The sequence below is a fragment of the Ursus maritimus genome, unplaced genomic scaffold, assembly GCF_017311325.1.
Source record: "Ursus maritimus isolate PB19 unplaced genomic scaffold, ASM1731132v1 scaffold_11, whole genome shotgun sequence".
NCBI classification, from domain to species: domain Eukaryota; kingdom Metazoa; phylum Chordata; class Mammalia; order Carnivora; family Ursidae; genus Ursus; species Ursus maritimus.
This window is the reverse complement of record NW_024423453.1, coordinates 42,623,596-42,646,353: the sequence shown is the minus strand read 5'-3', so window position 1 is coordinate 42,646,353 and position 22,758 is coordinate 42,623,596. Positions and strand designations below refer to the sequence as shown.

Sequence of the window (22,758 nt, the reverse complement as noted above, 5' to 3'; positions counted from 1 at the left end):
ATGAAATGAAAAGGCATATCATATTCATGCTTGGGCAAGTTCAAGGTCCTAAAGGCAACATATTCAGTGATAATGAGCCTGCTGTGCACACACATACACACACAAACACACACAGAAATTACTATATTCAACTATAATCCTGCTATCATACCATTATCTAGAAAGAAATGAAACCAGGCTATATATTATTCACGAGTATGTGGACTGGAAAGATAAACCACCACTTTAGAAAAGAGGCTAGTTACAGGGAAAAAGGAGGGGAACGAGCTTGGGAGGTATACCCAGGTCCTCTGCCGTAGTGATACTTAATGTATTTATTTAAAGCTTTTGAAGAAATTTTGGGAGTTGGCTAATTTGGGAATGTTTACATGGGTGTTCATCATATATTTCCAAATGTTTGAAATATTGATTTTTTTTTTAAAGATTTTATTTATTTATTCAACGGAGATAGAGACAGCCAGTGAGAGAGGGAACACAAGCAGGGGGAGTGGGAGAGGAAGAAGCAGGCTCATAGCGGAGGAGCCTGATGTGGGGCTCGATCCCATAACACCGGGATCATGCCCTGAGACGAAGGCAGACGCTTAACCGCTGTACCACCCAGGCGCCCCTGAAATATTGATTTTTTTTAAATTAGCTTCTAAAATGATATTTGGGTGTAGCAATATAAAAAATACAATGGTGTATATTATGTTATTCATACCTTTGCTTTTACTTCATCCAATTGCTAAATAGAGGCAACTACAAAATATGAGAAAAAATAGCAAGATAAAAATAAATATAATGTAGGGTGCCTGGTTGGCTCGGTCAGTTAAGCTTCAGACTCTTAATTTTGGCTCAGGTTGTGATCTCAGGGTTGCGAGATGGAGCCCCCAGTCAGGCTCCACACTGAGCATGGAGTCCGTTTGGGATTCTTTCTCTCCTTTCTCTGCCCCTCCCCCCCACCACTCATGCTCTGTCTCTTTAAAAAAAAAAAAAGAGTGAGAGAGAAAGAAAAGATAATGCAAACAAAAACATGTGTAACATTTGTGAAAATTTCATACGGTATTCATGTAAGAATGAATAAATGGATCAAAGCGTAGAAATCACAATTAATAGATGTTACATAATTTCCTGCTGTACCTTCTAACTTTCTTAAGGGCAAGAGTTCTTTTTTATTTGTCTTTATATCTCCTAGGACTGATAAAATATCTGTTCTGTGATAATGACTCATCAAAATGGAACACAAGAATGAAAGAAAGCCACTAACTCAGGCTTTGTCGAGAGTTTTTTGGTTTGTTTGAAATGTTTAAATTTTACTAAAGAATAGAAATCTGTTATTTAACAAAAAACCTATATAATCAATTTGATTAGAAGTACCAGTATGAACTTATGACATATTTTAGTTTGTGTGTGTGTATTCTCTGTCCACTGAAAAAAGCCTAGAAACGATGACTGGCCTGGAAGCAATACGCACCCCCTCACATTCAGAATATAGCCTCCCAATACCATGTTCTCCAAAGGGAATCAGGAGTCCTTGAAAAAATGGCTGACTCCATGTCTTGGACAGGAAATCTTTACAAGATGAGTCTGTGCCATTTTGTCATACCAGATACAAGGAGGTTACTAAAGATGACTAGGATCATATTAGAAAAGTTCAGGAATCAACTTTAAAAGAATCCCAATGTTCAAAGACGGGACAATTTGAACATAGATAAGAATAATAATGGCAATAGATTGAAACCCTGCTAATGTGTTTAAATTCATGCTTAATGAGTCTTAAAACAGAGGCAAAGCAAACTTCTAATTATCACAGTTGGAGCCCAGGAGGGGGATGTTAGTAACCAATCCATTATTTTGAACATTGTTAAATAAAAGCTTAGCATCAAGTTTTTACCCTGACTTTCCTATAATGACTTGTTACCCTGGGTTACCAATAAGTAGAGATGCATGTTGAAATATATCCAGAAGAAATAACAGGATTTCTGGGATTTTCTTCCAAAGATGATGGTAAAGGGGAATATATGAGTAGGGAAGAAAGATTGGTCATGAGTTGCTAATTATTGAAGCTAGATGACAGGCACAGTCATCATCTCAGTGCAGTCTCAATATAAGGTCAAAGTCATCTTTGTGCGGAGCTCAGTATAGCATTCTGTCTACTTTTACATATGTTTGAAAATTTCCATAATAAAACATTTAAAAATCTGTTATGTTTCTTGTCTATATTTTAATATTATTTTATGTTCATACACTCTCAGAGCTTAAAACAAACAAATCTTCCAAGTTATCACAGATGTATGTACATTCATTAATTCTGTTTTCTGCATTGTCAGTTAACATTGATTTCTTAATTTCTGTGTGTGTGTGTATAGAAGACAGTTCTGATCACTTCAAGATTGATGCCAACAGTGGTGAAATAAGAACAACCACCATGCTTTCATATGACCGTAGACCTTCCTACAGGATGACCGTCATTGCCAGTGACCAGGGAGTGCCTCCTCTTCAAGGCCAGGCAGTCATTAATATCCAGGTAATGTTTTGAAAAAAATGCTCAGCATCACTCGGCATCAGAGAAATACAAATCGAAACTGCAATGAGATACCACTTCCCACCAGTCAGAATGGCTGAAATTAACAAGACGGGAAACAACAAATGTTGGAGAGGATGAGGAGAAAGGGGAACCCTTTTACAATGCTGGTGGGAATGCAAGCTGGTGCAGCCACTCTGGAAAACAGTACGGAGGTTCCTCAAGAAGTTAAAAATAGAGCTACCTTACGACCCAGCAATTGCACTACTAGGTATTTACCCCAAAGATACAGATGTCGTGATCCAAAGGGGCGCCTGTACCCCAGTGTTTATAGTAGCAGTGTCCACAATAGCCTAACTATGGAAAGGGCCCAGATGTCCATCGACAGATGAACAGGTAAAGAAGATGTGGTCCATATATACAATCGAATATTACTCAGCCATCAAAAGGATGAAATATTACCATTTACATCAACTGGAACTGGAGAGTGTTATGCTGAGCAGAATAAGTCAATCAGAGAAAGACAATAATTGTCATATGGTTTCACTCATATGTAGAATATTAGAAACAGTGCAGAGGATCATAGGGGAAGGGAGAGAAAACGGAATGGGAAGAAATCAGAGAGGGAAACAAATCACAAGAGACTCTTAACTATGGGAAACAAACTGAGGGTTATTTGGAGAGGGATGGGTAACTGGGTGATGGGCATTAAGGAGGGCACGTGATGTGAAGAGCACTGAGTGTCTTATGCAACCGATGAATAACTGAGTTCCACATCTGAAACTAATGATATACTACATATTGGCTAATTGAACTAAAAGATATCCAGGTAATGTCCCGTCATCACGATAAAGTGTGAAAAGTTGTTCAGAAGGTTTTTGTTAGATTTTTATACAAATGTGTACAGTGAAGATACCTTAAATACATGAATACTATTTTTAGAGAGCATTGCAGATTTATGTGTGTCTTTTTATTATCACTTGAGAAATGATTAGACCCAAGTAACTCTTAATTTTAACTTTGTACAGTTCCTGACAAGATAGTTATCTTTATCACTACATAGGCGTTTATGTTGCTTTGCTTACGAAGAACAAATTGTCTTGTCTTTTACTTGTTCCTAATTGCAAGGACCTGGTAAATTTGCGGGAGAAACTTGTATGTAAACAAGTGGCCAATAATATATCACATAGTTCTATGTAATTGTTTTTAAATTTAGAAAAGTCACTTGAGAACCATATTTTAAGGCTTTTCTTTAATCATAATGAGCAAACAACTTGTGGGAAGTCTTCATTGTAGGAAAAATTCACACTAGCCAGTTAAAAATGAGATCATTGTGCATAACTAGATTTCTTCGTTCCTGAGCATGACAATCACTAATATTAATACAGATATGTACAATAATCAAGAATATATATCCCTAAGAATTCTGTTTCTAAATTATATTCTTTATTGATTGAGAATATGCGGGTTAGTAGAGAATTCTATATCGTAATATTTCCAAGTCTCTGGTTTCAGATAAACAAAGACACATGATACATAAATGTGCACAGATGTTGTCATTATGGATATATTGGTCTCTAGGATTTAGAGTAATTTGGAGAACTATCTATTTCACATTCTCATTGAAGAATCACAAAGCTACAATTCAGTTTAACTATAGAGTGGTCTCACCAAACCTCATTTCACGCATTAGAACAAACAGGGAAATGGAAAATTCTGTACTTTCTTATCTCCTGGATGTTACGAAATTTTCGATCTTCAGAGACGTATTGGAATTATATACTAGAAAAAGACATTTTCTCACCAATTAACATATGTGTATCATACAAATGGAAGGAATTAGCTTCAAAGTAGTATCATCACACCTATTGAGTCAACTGTTAAAAAGGACCCCAAATTAACAGCTCCTTTTCATTCTTTCAGGTGATACCACTATCTAAAGGGAGAGCTATCATTTCTCAGAATATTAGACACTTAGTTTTACCCGAAAACTTGAAGCCCGCAAAAATAATGAGCTTGATAAAGTCACCCGATCACCTTCAACAACATCATAATGGAAAGTTACATTTTAGTATTGCTGAAGACGACAAGGATGGTCACTTCGAAATCGACAGCTCAACAGGGGACTTGTTCCTTTCTAAGGAACTTGATTATGAAATGACATCTCATTACCTTTTCAGGGTGGTTACTAAAGACCACAGCAAAACCCCTCCCCTAAATAGCACAGTCTTCCTTAGTATTGATGTGGAGGATCAGAATGACCATTCCCCATTTTTCCAAGAAGAGTTCGTTGTGATAAGTGTCGAAGAGAATGTCCCTATAGGGACTCTGGTGCATATCTTCAATGCCAAAGATGGGGATGGCAGTTTTTTGAACAGTAGAATTCAATACTTCATTGAATCCCACCACCCTGGAATGAGTCCATTTCTCATCCACCCCTCATTTGGCACATTAGTCACTGCATCCCCCCTTGACAGAGAGAGGGTTCCAGCTGTCATCCTGACAATAACTGCATCGGATCAGGCTGCGAATGTGACAGACCGGAGATTGAGATCACTGATGGCAAAGGTTGTGATTTTGGATGTAAATGACCACAGCCCCACTTTTATGTCTTTCCCCATTGCCCACATCAAAGAGGATGCCACGGTGGGCTCCTTGGTGCACCACGTAAGTGCTCAAGATCCAGATGAAGGAAGGAATGGACGAGTGACATACAGCATCATCTCAGGAAATGAAAACATGGCCTTTATGCTAGACAAGTCATCAGGTACTGTCTGTCATCAGTTAAAGTCTCTGATCACTTGCTCACATTTGTCTTTTCATTTTCGCCCCTAAAATGACAGTTCTCAAGATGAATAAGCTTTAAAGAAATGTGACTTGATTTACTGTGTAACTTACATCTATGAAAGGCCCAGAGGTTGTACTCAGACAGCCACCTGTGATTGGCCTGTTGGTTAGCATCGACAATGCTTTGTTGCTAGCTCACATTTCACAAGATGAATATGCAGTAGCGAACTTCCTTCCTGCTTTGCACTGTGGATCCTCACAGGGTAGGAGATGGTACCAAAGTGCATCAAGACGGAGTATACTAATCATCAGCATTATTCGAAGACTTTAGAAGGGAAACTTATCTTTAAGATCGTACAAATATTCATTTGGAAATAGCTGGAAATACTGTATTTTTAAATGGTTCGATTGATTTGGGGCATTAAAACCTTTACTTCTCACATCAGCTGTAACATTTTATTTTTTGCAGAAGCATTTATTCACTGTCCACTCTGCAGAAATGTCACTCACTGTCACTTCGCTTGTCTTGCTGTCACCATGTTGCCAGATAACATCTCCTAAAAGTTTTGATGCAGTTTGATGGAAGGCTACATGCATAAAGTGTCATTCTTGTGAAATTGGAAATGAACACCCCTCAACATGATTTTCAGGAGATATTGAAGAGATGGACTACCATCTCATTCTCTAAAAAATAAAGTCATTTTGCATGAGTCTTAGAAAAAACATCTCAGATGTATACCAGTTGGCCCAACTGTTCGTTAAGAACATTCTTTGGAATGGGACTGAATGTGTAGGATTTGGAATCATGATTATAGGCCGGCTATATACTGTTGGAAAATTTCATCAAAATATTTATTAAATCCTGTACATATGGTTCCATTCTGAGTCATGCATGACCACCACCAAAAAGCCCAACTGACAGAGAGATAGTCCAGACCCAGCTGCTGATTTCTGTGAGAGCTGGGGTCTCCAAGGACCTGTTTCAACGATACTTAAAATGTTTTCCAACATGGCTAAGGAAGGTCTATTTCAGATTGTTAAAGAGGATGGATAAAATTAGAATCGCGCCTCAGTAATATAGGTGTCATGACTCTTAAACAATTTTACTGGCTGTTTCAGTTGAGGTATTTTTCAAAGACATAAATGATCATAGCTGAATGCATTCAGAGGAGAAGGGCTATTTTCCTTCACAAAGCTCACATTTATTATGAAGAAGACACAGTTTTGCAATGGCTTTGGCTCTGAAATACAGAGGGATAAGTAATGATTGAAAAACTACCTTATAAAATCTGAATCAATAAGCTTCTTTGATTATTTGAAAGTAAGTTCTCATAGGATGAGCATGTGTTAGAGAAGCAAACAGCAATCCTCAAAGAAAAAATGTGACGATTGGCATCATGTGACAGCTCTATGTGTGCAAGACTTTATTTTATCACACTTTGTTTAGATGAGTTACGTGCTTAAATGGCAGTCCGATGGAGACTATTTGTTCTATTTGTGAAGTTTATTTCCTGAGTTATAGAGCTTTTCTATTTTTTGTTCGGAAATAAAGATCGTTAACTGAGATATATAAAGAGACTATAACTCTTTATCTTAAGGAATGTAGCCAAACTCACCTTTTTGTAAATGACATGAAATGTCATTTGACATGGAGGTGTTTACTGTTATAACCTAGATTTTTTGTTTGTTTTTGTTTTGTTTTTTAAGTAGGCTCCATGCCCAGCGTGGAGCTTGAGCTCATGGCCCTGAGATCAAGAGTTGCATGCTCTACCGACTGAGCCAGGCAGGTGCCCCTAACCTAGATTTTGTTTTTAAATAAAGGTAGAAAAATAATTTGGTGTAATCATCTCCGTAGGTAATGGGATATAATAGATTATTTCTGAATTCTCATTCATCTTTATAATTTAAACCAGAATGAATCTTTTAACTAAAAAGTTATGATAATACATAAACTTCACATTGATTTAATGATTTATTCTTTAACAAAGAAAGCTTCTAGATCTTTAGCAAGTTCAGTACGCTAGACAAAGGTAGAGTAACCACAACTTCTCTAGAAAATGTTTATTCTCTATTGCTCTTCTCCTCTTTCAAATCAGGCTTACTCACAACCACCTGTCCTTTGGACTATGAAATAAAAGCTCAGCACATACTGACCCTTCTGGCCCTGGATGACGGCATACCAGCACTTTCTTCATCCCAGACTTTGACGATTACTGTTCTCGATGTTAATGATGAGGCACCTGTGTTTCAGCAGAAGCTGTATGAAGCTTCAGTTAAAGAAAACCAAAATCCGGGGCAGTTTGTCACAAGGGTTGAAGCTATGGACAAAGATTCAGGTAATTTCAAAATATGGAAACTTGGTAATTAATGCTAAAAACAAAAATTCGCATACATGAAGCCAATTATGGCCCAAGAAAATGAAGACGATTGCTAGTTATTTCAAATTTCTAATACCTCTGTAATTAGCATACACATAAAAACATACACATGTGAAGGTAATGTGTGCTTTTTTTAAAAAAAAGATCTATTTGTTTATTTTAGAGACAGAGAGACAGAGAATATGCAGTGGGGGGAGGCAAAGGTAAAGGGAGAGAGAGAATCTCAAGCAGACCCCCCACTGAGCGAGGAGCCTCATGCCTTAACCGACCCACTGAGCCCCCCAGGCACCCCTGGATAATGTGTGCTTTTATATGACATTTGTTTCTCTTGATTTATATTATTATTTATGGTAGAGTGATACCTAATTAACATAATTTTTGATTTGATCTTGATAGTAAACTGCAGTATAGACAAAGCATCACATTTTTTTCAGAGTGCGATGGTTGGATGCATCCCATACAAAAAGGTCAATGGATCCGTATTTCTTCTCTGTAGAGCGCAACGGAAGAGAGAGGAAGCTGGGCGTCAGATTGCCTTGGTTTGAATCCTAGAAGTACCCTTTACTTCAACTGTGTAACTTTGAACAAGTAGCTAATTCTCTCTCTTCCTCTGTTTGCTTATCTGGAAAATGGGCATAACGATAGGGCCTAAGTTCTAGTTATGTTATGAGGATGAATGAGTTATTATGTGTAAAGAGCTAAGACCAGTGACCGGCACAATAAGTGGTCAATAAAGGTCAACTTCTATCATTACTATTATTACTCTTATTAATGTCAGCCACTATGTCCAGACAAATAACTGTGAAGTGAATAGTTACTATAGCTGGGAATATGTAAATGTCTTAGAGTTGCTTTTCAATATCACGGTGACTTTTTTGGTTTAGTAATTTAATAATATTTTTTATATTTTAAACAAAATAATTCTAAAAATTACGTGAAAGAGCATATGCCAGTTGTTTCCATCTGAGTTAATATGAATAGTTTAGTAAGTCAGTCTTTTTACCTCATGTATATATATTCTTTTTATTGTATGAGTTTCAGGTGTACATTATACTCTGACATCAGTATACACTACAAAGTGATTACCCCTCAAAATCTAGTTACTATAAGTCACTTGACAATTGACCTTGTTTACCCTTTTCACACACACACCCACCCCCATTCTCTGTATCTATGAGTTTCTCTTTGGTTCATTGTATTGGTTTGTTGTCAGATTCCACATACGACTGAATCATATCCATCTTTCTCCTTCTGACTTATTTCACTTAGCATAGTATCCTCAAGGTCCATCCATGTTGCTGCAAATGGCAAGATTTCATTCTTTTTTATGGCTGAGTAATATTCCATTTCACATTCCACATCTTCTTTATCCATTCATCTATTGATGGACATTTAGGTGTTTTGTACATATCTTGATTATTGTAAATAATGCTGCAGTGAACATAGGGGTACATCTGTCTTTTTGCATTATTTTCATTATCTTCGGATAAAACCCAGTAGTGGAATAACTAGATCATATGGTAGTTCTGTTTTTAATTTTTTGAGGAATCTCCGTACTGTTTTCCACAGTGGCTGCCCCAGTTTGCATTCCCACCAACAGTGCACAAGGGTTTTCTTCTCTCCACATCTTCGCCAACACTTGTTATTTTTTGTCTTTTTGATAATAGCCATTCTCATAGATGTGAAGTGACATATCATTGTGGTTTTGGTTTGCATTTCCCTAATAATTAGTGATGTTGAACATTTTTTCATGTGCCTCTTGGCATCTGTATGTTTTCTTTGGAAAAATGTTTATTCAGATCCTCTGCCCTTTTTCAGATCAGGTTGTTTGGTTTTTTTTTTGTTGAATTGTATGAGATTATTTTTAAAGATTATTTATTTATTTTAGAGAGAGAGAGAGAGAAAGAGAGAGCACAAGCAGGGGGAGGGGCAGAGGGAGAGGGAAAGAGAGAATCTTGAGCAGACTCCCCACTGAGTGGGGAGCTGGATGCAGGGCTCGATCTCATGACCCTGAGGTCTCAACCTGAGCCAAAACCAAAAGTCAGATACTCAACAGACTGTGCCACTAAGGCACCCCTGTATGAGTTCTCTATATATCTTGGATATTAACCTCTATCAAATGCATAATTTGCAAATATCATCTCCTATTCTGGAGGGGCTTTTTTGATGAGGGTTTCCTTTGATATGCAGAAGCATTTTGGTTTGATATATTCCCATTTGTTCATATTTGCTTTTGTTTCCCTTGACTTTGGAGTCTGATTCACAAAAACATGACTAGGACCAATGTCACAAAGCTTATCGCCTGTGTTTTCTTCTAGGAATGTTATGGTTTCGGGTTTTATATTCAACTATTTAATTCATTTTGAATTAATTTTTGTGTATGGTGTCAAATAGTGGTTCAATTTCATTCTTTTGCACGTGACTGACCAGTTTTCTCAACACCATTTATTGAAGAAACTGTTCTTTGTCCGGTGTATGTTCTCATAAAGTAATTGTCCATATATGTGTGGGTTTATTTCTGGGCTCTCAATTTTGTTCCATTGATCTGTGTGTCCGTTTTTATGCTGGTACTATACTGTTTTGATAATTATAGCTTTGTACTATAGTTTGAAATCAGGGGGCATGATACCTTCAGCTTTGTTCTTTCTGAAAATTGCTTTAGCTATTTAGGATCTTTTGTGATTCCTTACAAATTTTAGAATTATTTGTTCTAGATCTGTGAAATATACTGTTGGCATTTTGATAGGGATTGCGTTGAATCTGTGGATTGTTTTGGATAGTATAGACATAGTAACAATATTAATTCTTCCAATCCATGAATAAGCCAGTCTTTTTAAATTCACATTCATATATAGCAAGTAGTATTACATAATCATTATAATTTTTCTTTACAAGAATTGTAATAGATGTGTCTATGGAGATAATAGTATTAACAGTAGCATTTTCTTCCTAAATTGTTCATCTAGGGGATAATAGATTTCCTTGAGCTTTTAAACTACGTTATATGCCATTTTAGATGCTTTGTCCTTTTGGAAAACATCATCTTCTAATGAAATGCATTTTACATACATTCGTATATGATGCTACAAAAATTTTCTTTTCAAAGACTAACCTAATTTTCTCTCTTTTCACCAGAATGGGGCAGTATGATCACAAAATTTTTCTTACTATGCTGAAAGACACATGACTGGAGTGTGGTAACAATCGCTCCTCCCAACTTGTACTTACAGAATTTATTTAGCACATTCCTGGCAGTACAGTTTTAAGGGCCGTAGAAACAATGGAGAATATACATCAGCTTTGTGTTTCACAGTAGTTCAATGAAGTTCTCTTAGAGTACTCTCTGGTGTAAACTGAGCAACATAGGGCTCTGGGCAACACAGAAGCTACTTCTCCAAGTTCACGGACAGACGCTGAAGCTGCCACTGATCAGTGCAATAGTTACTCATTAGCAATTATTAAAATTTGTGAAATGCTTCCTCCGCTTGACCTGACTTTATCTTACTAATTTTATTTTTTGGTAATGGACACTCCTACGGAATCTCTCATTTTAATGTCTGAAGAGAGAAACGCATTTCTCTCAAATTTTTGCATGTATCAACAAAAGATGATTGCTGTAGATATGCATTGGATTTTTACAGTCAAGGTGCCCCTAGTGTCAGTGTTATTTTCTTTTAGAATGACCGGTCTGCGACCTGTTAGTTAGATTGAATTGAAGAGTTTATTATTCTAGAGATTATGGTTTGCCTGATGGAGCGTTTAGATGCAAAATTATGGTTTTGCTGGCTTTGCATTTATGGATGTTGGAAATACGCACCAGCATCTTCAAGGGTCTCAGGCACCTCCACACGTTGTGGAGACAATCTGGGTTTACTGTTAATCTCAGTGTTTTACTGTTTTCGTGAGGCCATATCTGTTAAGCAAGTGCTTTCGCATACATTTTCCCTCAATCTTTTTGTTGTTGTCGTTGTTTTGTTTTTTATAATTGCTTGTTGGGTTGAAACAATGGAAAAGAATTATGCATAAGAATTAAATGTCATCATCAAGATTTTAACATAACTGGCATCACACTGGAATTTATGAATGGTTTACTTTATAGTCATGTATTTTTAAAAATACTATAGCATTACTTAATATTAGAAAGCTGAACATATGTTTTCTAGCATTCTACAACGCAGTTTTTAAAATCGTAAGCCTACTCTGTTGTTTGGCATTCAAAACCCGTGGGACTTCGAACACTGCATGTTTATGATGTATGACTCACACTAGTTCTAGCAGGAGTTTTTTCATGTATTAAAAGAGAAAAACAACTACCAGGTTTTAACTAAGATATTAAAACTGCTACAGCTTTTGGTAGTACCAACAAGAGTTCTATTGTTAGGGAGAAAAGATTTACCCCCAGGGTGCTCCTCCCCCAGTCCCAGGAGAAAGGGCGCCTCACCAGGGAAGATGACTCACTCCCTGCTGATATATTTGCTCAGTGGTGGTGAATACAAAATAATTTAACAGCACATTGCCCTGCAAAAATGCAAATTCTATAATGAGATCTTGTTGTCTATTCCATAAAAAAATGCACAGTTGACCCTTGAACAACCTGGGGTTTAGGGGAGCTGACTGCCCCTCCCACAGTCAAAAATCCATGTTTAACTTTTGACTCCCCAAAAACTTAACCACTGATAGCCTACAGTTGGCCAGAAGACATAAGGATAACATAAACAGTCAATGAACACATATTTTGTATGTTATATGTATTATATATTGTATTCTCTTTTTAGATACAGACAGAGAGAATGAGTGGGGGAGTGGCAGAGGGAGAGAGAGAGAATCTCAAGCAAACTCTACACTGAGTGCAGAAGGGGGTGGGGGTCTTGACCTCACCACCTGGAGATCATGACCTGAGTTGAAATCGAGAGTCAGACACTTAACCAACTGCACCACCCAGGTGCCCCTCTATACTGTATTCTTACAATAAAGTAAGCTAGAGAAAAGAAAAAGGTTTTAAGAAAATAGAAAGAAGAGAAAATACATTTACAGTGCTGTACCATATTCACTGAAAAGAATCCACGTGTTAAGTGGACTTGTGCAGTCCAAATCATGTTGTTCAAGGGTCAGTTGTATTCTCTATCTGGGTTTATTTTGAATTCACTCCAGATCTGATTGCCTGGAAAATGTCCTGTGCCGGATTACAACTGCGCACAACAGCCTACACTTGAAGCAAGGGAGAAACACTGCCGTGACACTATTTCATCTGTTCCATTGACTCTAAAACGCTAGCAATTGTAAAATGCATCGAACTTCAGAAATGTTAAAATGTGGGGGAGATGTGTCTTAGAATTAATGAAATAGCATGAAAAATAAAAGAAGAACCACTTAACAATTTCACTCGCCCAGAGACAATCACTATTAAAACTTTGATTTAGTCTTACTTCATGTAATATAGGGTACTGTAATTGTTTCATTGTTCGCCTGTCTGCCTGCCCTGTAGGCAGTGAACTTCTCAGGGATTCAGAGCATGTTTTACTTACTGTTATCCCAGGTCCCTAAGACAGTGCAAGCTAAGACATAGGAGCTCGGTAAATATTTTTGATTCTGTGATCTGAGAGATTGAAGCAGTTTCAAGTTGCCTTCGCTCTTCAGAATTCATTCATTTATTTATTTGCTCATTCAATCAGTCAGGCATGGTCCTGTTTTTGCCTTAGAACTTTCTGAGTCGTGTGAGCATTGTACAGTTGAGGCATTCATGAGAAATGATCTTCCTAAAAAGTAAATCTGAAAATAACACTCCCATGGTCAGAATTCTTTATTAATTCCTCATGGTTTCAAGGATGAAGTTTTATTTTCTTTTGCTTAACAGCCAGGCACTTTATGAAGTGACTCTAGCTTTCCTCTCTATCCATAACTGCTATCACTCTCCCACCCTTGACTCTGGCTCTGCAGATGTTTCTCTGTCGGCAAGATAGTGAATATTTTAGGCTTTGCGGCCCATACAATTTGTTACTCAATTATGACTTTGTACCAAGACAGCAGCAATAGATAATACATAAAGAAATGAGTGTGGGTGTGTTTCAGTAAAACTTTACACAAGTGGGGGCATGCAGGATTTGGCCAGTGGGCTGTAATTTGCCAACAGATGGTCTAATACATACATGTAATTAAGATATCTAAGTTCCTTGCTGCTCTCTGCACATTAGCTCCAATTATGATGTCATCGAAACAGTGGGTCAGTATGACGTTCTGTTGGATGCCAAGATGAGCAATATCTCTGCCGAGCAGATGATGGCCAATAGTGGAAGAGTTTCCCTAAAGATGTATTCTGTTGTTTCTGCTGGATAAAAGCAAATCACTTCTGATTATTTTTTCAAGTTGGTATAGAGTGTTTGATCTCAAAAGGTGGTCTCCAGGACCAGTGGCACCATCATTCATAGCCTCCAGAGGCCAGCTATCAGAGGGCTTTTAAAGGATCCTCTAACCAGTGTCTTCCCCAGGGTTTTTATAAGTAGAGTCTCCTGAACTCCTGGGAACTGTCATTGGGGGAAGGTGGTGGGCGTGTCCCACATGAGGTAAACTCATCTTAACATTTCTGGTTCTTCAAACTTTTGGGCTCTTCCTGTACAGTATGCAAGCGATCTGGCATCTCAACCTTAGTGAGGCTAGACCACTATTGAATGAGTCCATCGAAGAAACTCTTGAGAGACATAGCCAATAGTCAGTTCAGAATCTCTGCTAGGCACATGACACCAATAATTCCAGCCTAAACCAAAGTTCTATTTTCCAGTTCTCACATCCTTAGAAATGACATCCACACAGATTCCCTTGGTTTATTCCAATATAACTTAGAAAAATCCTGCCATTCTTTAGAAGGAGAGTCAGATTTGTCCATGGCTGCCTGCAAACTGTTGGGATGACTCTAGTTATGGGTCTTCTTGTGAGTAAACATATCCTTGCTAGAAGTTACCTGTTGTATCTGCCATTTGGCTTGGGTCTGATCTTCAAGATTAATTTTCAGGCTCAGATAGAAGCTTTCTGGTTTTTAACTATGACTGACCTGCAAGCTCCAGCTTCAGCTTATAGTTTTCTTTCCGCAAGTTCCTAGCACATCCAGAAACAGCCATCTGCCATCACAATCCCTTTTACTCACCTACGGCCAGAGTCATTTGGTCCTCTACGGAACTTGAGTCCTTTGATAGTGACTTCCTCACAATCAAACACAGGTGATAACTTAATCGATTATGATATCACTGCCAGTCATCAATTACTGGTATTCCATTTCCCGTGGTCAAAGAACTCAGCACTGCATGCAAGACCAAGACACAACCAAACCCAGAATCTCTGATACCTGAGACCCACTCCTGCTGCCAAGTGCTCCATCAGTCAGGAAAACCAGAGATTATAATATAGGTGTTGGAAGGCTGAGTAAGCAAAAAGGGAATCCCGAAGCAACCCACGAAAAATTACCATAGGAACAGCTACCACCCCTAACACTGGGGAACAGAAGAGGTCAAGGTTATCTGAATCTAAAAAAAAGGGAACCAAAAGAGAAAATGAGAGGCCGGGCCTTGCCGAACCTGGCTCAGGGGGTTCTAGAAGATTGAGAGCCATGAGCGAGCTGCAGCAGGTGCAATGACAGTGCTGACAAGGACAGTAAGCAAACAGAAGGGGGTCCTATCTCCTCTCCTTCTGACTTTCACTATCTCCTGGGGTCCCCTTGCAGCAGACTCAAGGAGAGAGGAGTTGGCGAGAGAGAAATGTGGCTTGCAGATGCTTGGCCCCAGCATCACAGGGCAGAGCAAAACAGAATAGATTTAGATCCGAGACCAATAGTTGCATAACTGGGCACCATGGAAAGAACTGAGGGAGGAGCAGCCAGAGGAAAGAGCAACTACTCAGACCCCAACAGAAGGAAACGTGGCACGTTCAAGACACAGAAGGGAAGCCAGCAGGTGGACTGGGAGCATAGCGAGCTAGCAAGTATATGAGAAGAGGTTGGGGAAATCACCAGAGCCCATATCATATGGGACTTTGTAGACTGTATTAAGTGTTTGGATTTTACTTTTTTTAAAAAAATATTTTATTTGTTTACTTGACGGAGAGCACAAGCAGGCAGAGCGGCAGGCAGAGGGAGAAGCAGACTCCCAACTGAGTGGAGAGCCCAATGCAGGGCTCGATCCCAGGAACCTGGAATCATGACCTGAGCTGAAGGCAGATGCTTAACCGACTGAGCCACCCTGGTGCTCCTGGATCTTTCTTTTAATGCATTCAAGCATTCTTCTTTCTTACTTGTTAAATCCTATTCATCTTTAGAGGCTCAGCTTATACAGAAGGCAACCATAGTTTACCAGTGATGTCTTATATGGAATCATAATTGCTGGCTTACTTCTCCGTGTGCAGTGCGATACTGCAAGCACTGTGAGGGTAGAGAATTTGTCTTTCTGCCAGCAGTTATATTCTTAGCACCTGGCATGGTACCTTGGCGCCTGCTCTCACTTTCTCTATATGTTTATTTAATGAGGTGATCAATGAACAGACCATCTACTGGGGTAGATCTTCCCTGGTCCACTTCCTCAGTGAGTTAATGTATTCGACCACACTGTTTACAATTCATTGATTTAATTGTCTCCCCACTAAAGGGGAACTTTGAGGATCAAGATAATTACTTATTACTCGAGGGTACCTTTCTAGTGCCTGGCGCTCAGTATATGTGCATTGCATGAATGAACACGTGAATGAATGAACACATGAATGAATGAATGAATGAATGAATGAATGAATGAATGAATGAAACGAACAACCAAATAACTGGAGCTCAATGCAGACACATGGGTGTTATCTGCAAATGGATAGAAACTGAAAACAGTGAATTGGGAAGGAGACAGAATGAATTCCCCCCCCCGCCCACCTCCTTCCTTCTCTCATTTCTTTTCTCTCTCCCTCCCACCTCTCTCCCTTTGTTCCTTCCTTCCCATCTTTTTAAGCATCAGTCATCAATATCTGAAGCCACAGAGAAGACAAATCAGATAAAAACAAAAATGACCAGTAAATTCTATAAACAGAAAGAGTAGCTAGGTATGACAGTTTCAAGCTCAAGCTGGCTGCGGAGAATGGATGGCATTTTTAAAAGAAGCTTGGCTATAAAAAGAAGGAAAAAACATTGATTCCTATAGCTAGAGAAGAATGTAATTTAAGGAAAAAAATTAATAGAAAGGCTAGATATAACAGGAAAATTCCAAGAGGGAGCACCTGAAGAATTACTTTTGCCACCAAAACAGAAACCAGGAGTTAGAATTGAATGTAGACACAAAGTTGAGGGAATGCTTTCCATGCCTACATTTTCTCCAGGGAATAGGAATGAAAACAATCTGCAAGAGTGAGCCAGGAGGGCTGGGTGGGACACATGAATGGGAGAGGGATGACACAGGAAAGCTGGAAAGACTGCCAGATGACAATGACATTTCCGTGGCCCCAGTCTATGATGTTGTGACATCTTCTCCAGCCCCAGTTATCGGCTGGATATCCTGGAAGGGCAGAGAGATGGGTTGAGGTTTTGCTGGGCGTCTTCGGCAAAAAGCCACAGGACTGACAAAAGTTGCACAGTTGCAAAAGTTATCATTCATGGGGCTGGACTGGAAAGGGACAGAAGGGAATTGAGAAGGGTGTCCTAAAGAGGAACAAATTAAGAGGTCATAAGTTGTAGGTCTTGAGGTCTAAGAGCAAACCAGTATGTGTATCCATACCCCTTCACTAGGTGTGTGTCGTATCACTAAATATCTTCAGATCCCAGTTTCCACTGTGCTTAGGAAGGTGATGAAATTAGACTAAATAATCTCTATTTTATTTTTATTTTCTTGGTTTCACATCTCATATGCTGTTTGTCCTGGATGATTGTAGGTTGTGAGGAGAAAGAAGCAGGACACTAATTAAATTCTAAAAGAGCCATTGTAAAATATTTTAAAGTTATTTCACATAACTTAAGTTATGAAGTTACGAAGCCATTGTAAAATATTTTAAAGTTATCTCACGTAATCTAAGTTAAGAAGTAAAGTTTGGAGTGTGAAAATGTATGTAAAAAATGTATGCATGCAAACTATGGCATAATTGAGAATCTTATTTATTCTTAATATACTAGGGGCGTTGAAGGTGAATGGCTTATTATCTCAGGAATAAAAGCTGTACAGCATAATGGAAATAATAAAATCTGAAAGTTTCTAAAAAGTCAGGCACATATTGGGTAGAAGGTTAAAAGCACATGACAGAATAATGGGAACAGTGGGAGGAAGGGAAAACATAAAGATTTGAGTCTATGTTTAAACATTTCCTAGGTTTGACAGGTATTGGGAATTAAAATATTAAATATTTTAAATAAATATTAAAATTATATATAATGTAATATATAAAATATAACATCATGTATAATGTATGATAAAATCATATAATAAATGAGTCCGTTGATTTAAAAAATAAAGGGTCCAAAATTAAAAGGTGCTATTTTCTGTGTAAGGTCCCTGAAGGTTAAGGCCATATCCATATGATTCACCACTGTCTCTTGGGTGAATAACTCTGTGCTTGACATCTAATTTTGCTCACCAAATATTTGAGGAACGGGAAAGTAGATGTAAGATGGTATTGTTCCCATTTTCCTCAGGTACAAAGAGATACACAGGAATAACAAATTTAACCTGGAATTTTTAGAATTTGTCTTGGCTATAGAAGAGAGTATGTGATCATTATGAGACCAAAGTAATCACTATGATTATTAGATAATCACTAATGGAATAATATGCCTAATGTCTACTGATAGAACGGTATTTTTTGGTGACCTCTGACCACACCATAATCTTATTAGACTTTTTTTTTTCTCTTAAGGTCCTTAAAATGCCTGCCGACTATGTTAAAATATCCTTTCTCTTTCAAGGACATAGTAAGAAGGCAAAAATATTTATCCTTACATAAAATTAGACTTATGTTACACTCCCTCCAGCACTCAGGCTTATATTATATCCAGTAAATGTGGAATAAAAATTTTTAAGACTGGCAAGATGGAATTTGTAATTGAAGTTGTTGGTTTTTGTTTGTTGTTGTTGTTGTTAAGACCAAAAATAGTATTTCATCTTCTATTGAAGTATAAAATCATATGTTCTAAGTACTATGTCTGTTCATAAATTCTTGTCAGTTACAAAAGAAGATGGAAAATAATTGAAAGGAACTTGCGTAAGGTGCAAATGAAGTACCACGGCATGGGATAAACTCATTAAGTTAATGATATGAATGATCTTCAGAATCAGTGATGGAAATGACATGGTGCTTTTCTCAGGAAAGAAATGAAACCACAGAAAAATGGGAAGCATTGTTTTCAAAATGCATGCTAATGTGGTACCACATTTGTCCCTCCAGATAAGAGACTAAATACTAAGTAGAAAATAAAACAAAAATATGCATATAAGCAAGTCTATGTGCTTGTCTCCTGCGCTGGAGAATAAACAGAATACCGTAACTGAGCACAAGCTTTTAAATAGGGAGTTGATCTGCAGAAATTGTCATTTGCCCCATAAGCTCACAATTATGTCATTAAATCACAATCAAGGGTGTTAGAAGGAGTAATTAGGAATATATTGTAGGGTTGTGCACTCATAAGAAATTTTTTATGGGAGGGAAAAAATCTTAAGCATTCACTGTGGGGAAGTCTCCTAAGACTTTTGAAAATCAAGCATTTCAGCCCATGAGGCTTTTATTTAGCAAGAACAGCCAAAAGAGGGGTGTGTGTGTGTGTGTGTGTGTGTGTGTGTGTTTTACCTTAATTTGAAGGTTGTTTAAGCACCTTGCTGTTTTCATCTCTGGCCTAACATGTTCATAAGAGAAAGAATAGGAAAACGGACAAATGTTTTCCAAAGGGATAATTACTAAGTTTTTCCTTCTATGTTTCTTAAGGAATCAATTCCAAGTTTCAGTTTGAAATCATGCCAGGTGCTTCATCTGGGTTCTTCAAGATAAATCCTGACACCGGAGAGGTAGTGACCACCACCGCACTTGACAGAGAAGTTCGGGAAGTTTTCAGCCTTCGAGGTAAGGGATGCCTGACAATGCTAACAAATGAAAGTAGGCAGCAGGAGGTTAGCGGTGAAATTTTATATTTCTGTAGCGTGTCTTTACGTAAACTGTTACTGACCCAGTGCTACCCAGTTAGTTGGGTCTGGTGCAGCCTAGTTGGGGCAATATATTTTAGGCATGAATTCATGGCCAAGGTCTGTGCCATCTTTTATGTCTCATCAGTACTTGTACGAGATGGAGGAGTCCCTTCGTTATCTGGCACTGCGACAATTCTCTGTACCGTAGAAGATGAAAATGATCACGCACCAGAGATTATTGTCCCTGGTCATGACATCGAGGTTCTGGAAAACCAGGGGCCAGGGGTTGTCTACACTGTTTTGGCTTCTGATATGGACGCTGGCAATAATGGAGCTGTCAGGTATCGCGTAATTGGTGAGTACTTTCGCCACCAAAATTCTCTTCGGGACACTAAGTTGACACACTGGTGATGATTCTAAGTATTTGGTGTCTGTTGCAGTGTCTACAGAATACACACTCAGTAAGAGCTGTTTGGTGCCATGTGTGTCCTTTCCACAGATGGCCTGAGCCACTGGCCTCCAGATTCTTAAATCTCCCCTCAGCAATTCCTGTGAAGTTCTCTGTGGTAACATTAGTGGGTGTGCAGATGGAACACATAAATTTTTTCTACTTTTGTGTCTTTCATTTGATCCCTAATATTCTTATTATTTTAGGCCAACAAGACTTCTGTCAGTCTTTTTTTCTTTTTTAAAGATTTCATTTATTTATTTGACAGAGACAGTGAGAGAGGAAACACAAGCAAGGGGAGTGTGACAGGGAGAAGCAGGCTTCCCACCGAGCAGGGAGCCCGATGCAGGGCTTGATCCCAGGACCCTGGGATCATGACCTGAGCCAAAGGCAGATGCTTAAAGGTTGAGCCACCCAGGTGCCTGTCAGTCTTTTCCTAAATGGAATCTAGAGGATGAAGAGATAGACAGTTTCCAGAACTGAATACCAATGTACCACTTAAGAACTATAACCATACCCCACCCTTGATCGGAATCTGTAGGAACTTCTACCCAGAAGATAATTTTGTGATATGGCTCCCTTTGGATCAGAGGCATAAAAATTTCTGGCAGAATAATGTTAGCATTCATATGGAGAGAGCCACAATTTCTTCTTCATCTAAAAGAAAAAGTGATTTTTGGTATATATCGGCATGCACATAGAATGATAGGAGTTGAGGAGAGAGTAATGCTTCAGAGACTGCTTCTGATGGGGAGAAGTTGCTTTTAGATCTTCTAAGAATGGTTTTGGGACTAGCTTCTGGAAGCTATCACTTTCTGTTTGCTAAAAATTCTATAACCAGTGGCATTTTCTGTGTGCCATCCATTTTACTCCAAAATGAGAATAGCCTTATTGCCTTTTTGCCCAGTTATAAAAGTGATATATAATTGGTGTAGAATAGGTACAGGTTTATGAAGAACAAAAGCAGTAACATAAAAATTCATATCTTGCAGAGGTAACTCATTCATTAGTTTGAAAAACACTTCTCCATTACCTTGGTGAATGGAGACATCAATTTTACGTATATTGGACAATTTATATATGCTACTTTGTTACCTCATTTTTCAAACTCATTTTTTATTTATTTTTATTGTTTATTTATTTTTTTAATCAGAGAGAGCACACAAGTGGGGGGAGTGGCAGGCAGAGGGAGAAACAGGCTCCCTGCTGAGCAAGGAGTCCAATGTGGGACTCGATCCCAGGACCTTAGGATCATGACCTGAGCTGAAGGCAGCTGCTTAACCAATTGAGCCACCCAGGCATCCCTAAACTCATTATTAAATATACTATGTGAGTCTTTCATATCAGTACATATACATATATGTTAGCATTTCTAATATTGTCTCTTCTTACTGCATATATAAAATATCGCTTATTTCATCCATCCCCTTTTATGGTCTTTTAAATATTGACTGTAATAGCAGTCTTACAATTATAAAAGTGCTGCAGTTGAACACTTACCCAATTATTTCCTTATGATAAACGTAAGTGAAGTTCTCATGTCCAAGGGCATACATATCTTAATTATTTATGTGTATTGCCATACTTTCATCCAGAAGAATGATACCCTTTCAAACTAACTTGTATAAGCAAGCCCAATTTTACTTCTTTTCTACCTGTTGCATTGGGTACTTTCCTTTGTAAACTCCACTTGTTTTCTAGAACTTTCCAAACAATCTGTGATTAAGGACCAGGGTTTGAATTTTTTTTTTTAATTTTCAATCTGTTGTGCACTAAAACTTTTGTAAAATACAATAAATATGAATTACTGTAAGGAAAAAAACAAAGGCATACAAAATGCAAGCCCCAGTTATTTAAATCTATTATGGTATTATTCAGGCATAAAATTATTGTCAAGTCTCTGTAAGATTTTCTAAATGCTCACTTTCAAATTCTGTGTTTATCTTGTTGAGCACCGATTACAAACAATCCCCAGAGTGCCACCCACTCCCCTTCACTGCATCAGGGTTTGCTCTTTCACTTCTTTTTCCCATACTGTCCAAGTTTCGCCTTCTGTTGGTTTTACTCATCAATATTCACCAATCCTTCCCATCTTGAAAAAAGTCTTCCCTCAGATGCATCCCTTCACTGTCTCTTTACCTTCACAATCAAGCTGCTTAAAAATCATTGTGTACATTCTGGTTTCTGTGTCTTTGCCTTAGTTCCATTTCTTAGCCTGCTACAATATGTATTCACTGAAACTACACTTGCAGAAAGACACTTAGGATCTTGTTGTTGCTAAATCCACTGGATCCCTGTGACTTCTTAATTTAATTGTACTGCTTTATGCCTTTGTGCACCATGCCCTGGACACTTGGTTCCACCTTGACTTCAGAGAGTCACTTTCTCCTGATCCTTCATCTGCCTTTGTAGACAAGCCTTCCCAATGTCCTTGTTCTGTGTGTGGTCCTCGAGTTTCCAGGGTGTTTTGTGCTTATTTTTTTTTTTTTTACTTTGCTCATGGATGCACTCTTACTGCATCAT

At 38.2% G+C, this 22,758-nt stretch overlaps 1 protein-coding gene across 1 annotated transcript in view; it reads left to right on the top strand.

Moving 5' to 3' along the window:
- The window catches only part of DCHS2 (dachsous cadherin-related 2), a 238,410-nt gene that overhangs the window by 160,440 nt on the left and 55,212 nt on the right, over positions 1–22,758 (top strand). Inside the window, exons 9-13 of the mRNA XM_040625493.1 lie at positions 2,349–2,506; positions 4,427–5,270; positions 7,387–7,626; positions 19,591–19,725; positions 19,933–20,142. Coding sequence (XP_040481427.1) covers positions 2,349–2,506; positions 4,427–5,270; positions 7,387–7,626; positions 19,591–19,725; positions 19,933–20,142 — 1,587 coding nt within the window. The remainder of the gene's footprint in view (positions 1–2,348; positions 2,507–4,426; positions 5,271–7,386; positions 7,627–19,590; positions 19,726–19,932; positions 20,143–22,758) is intronic.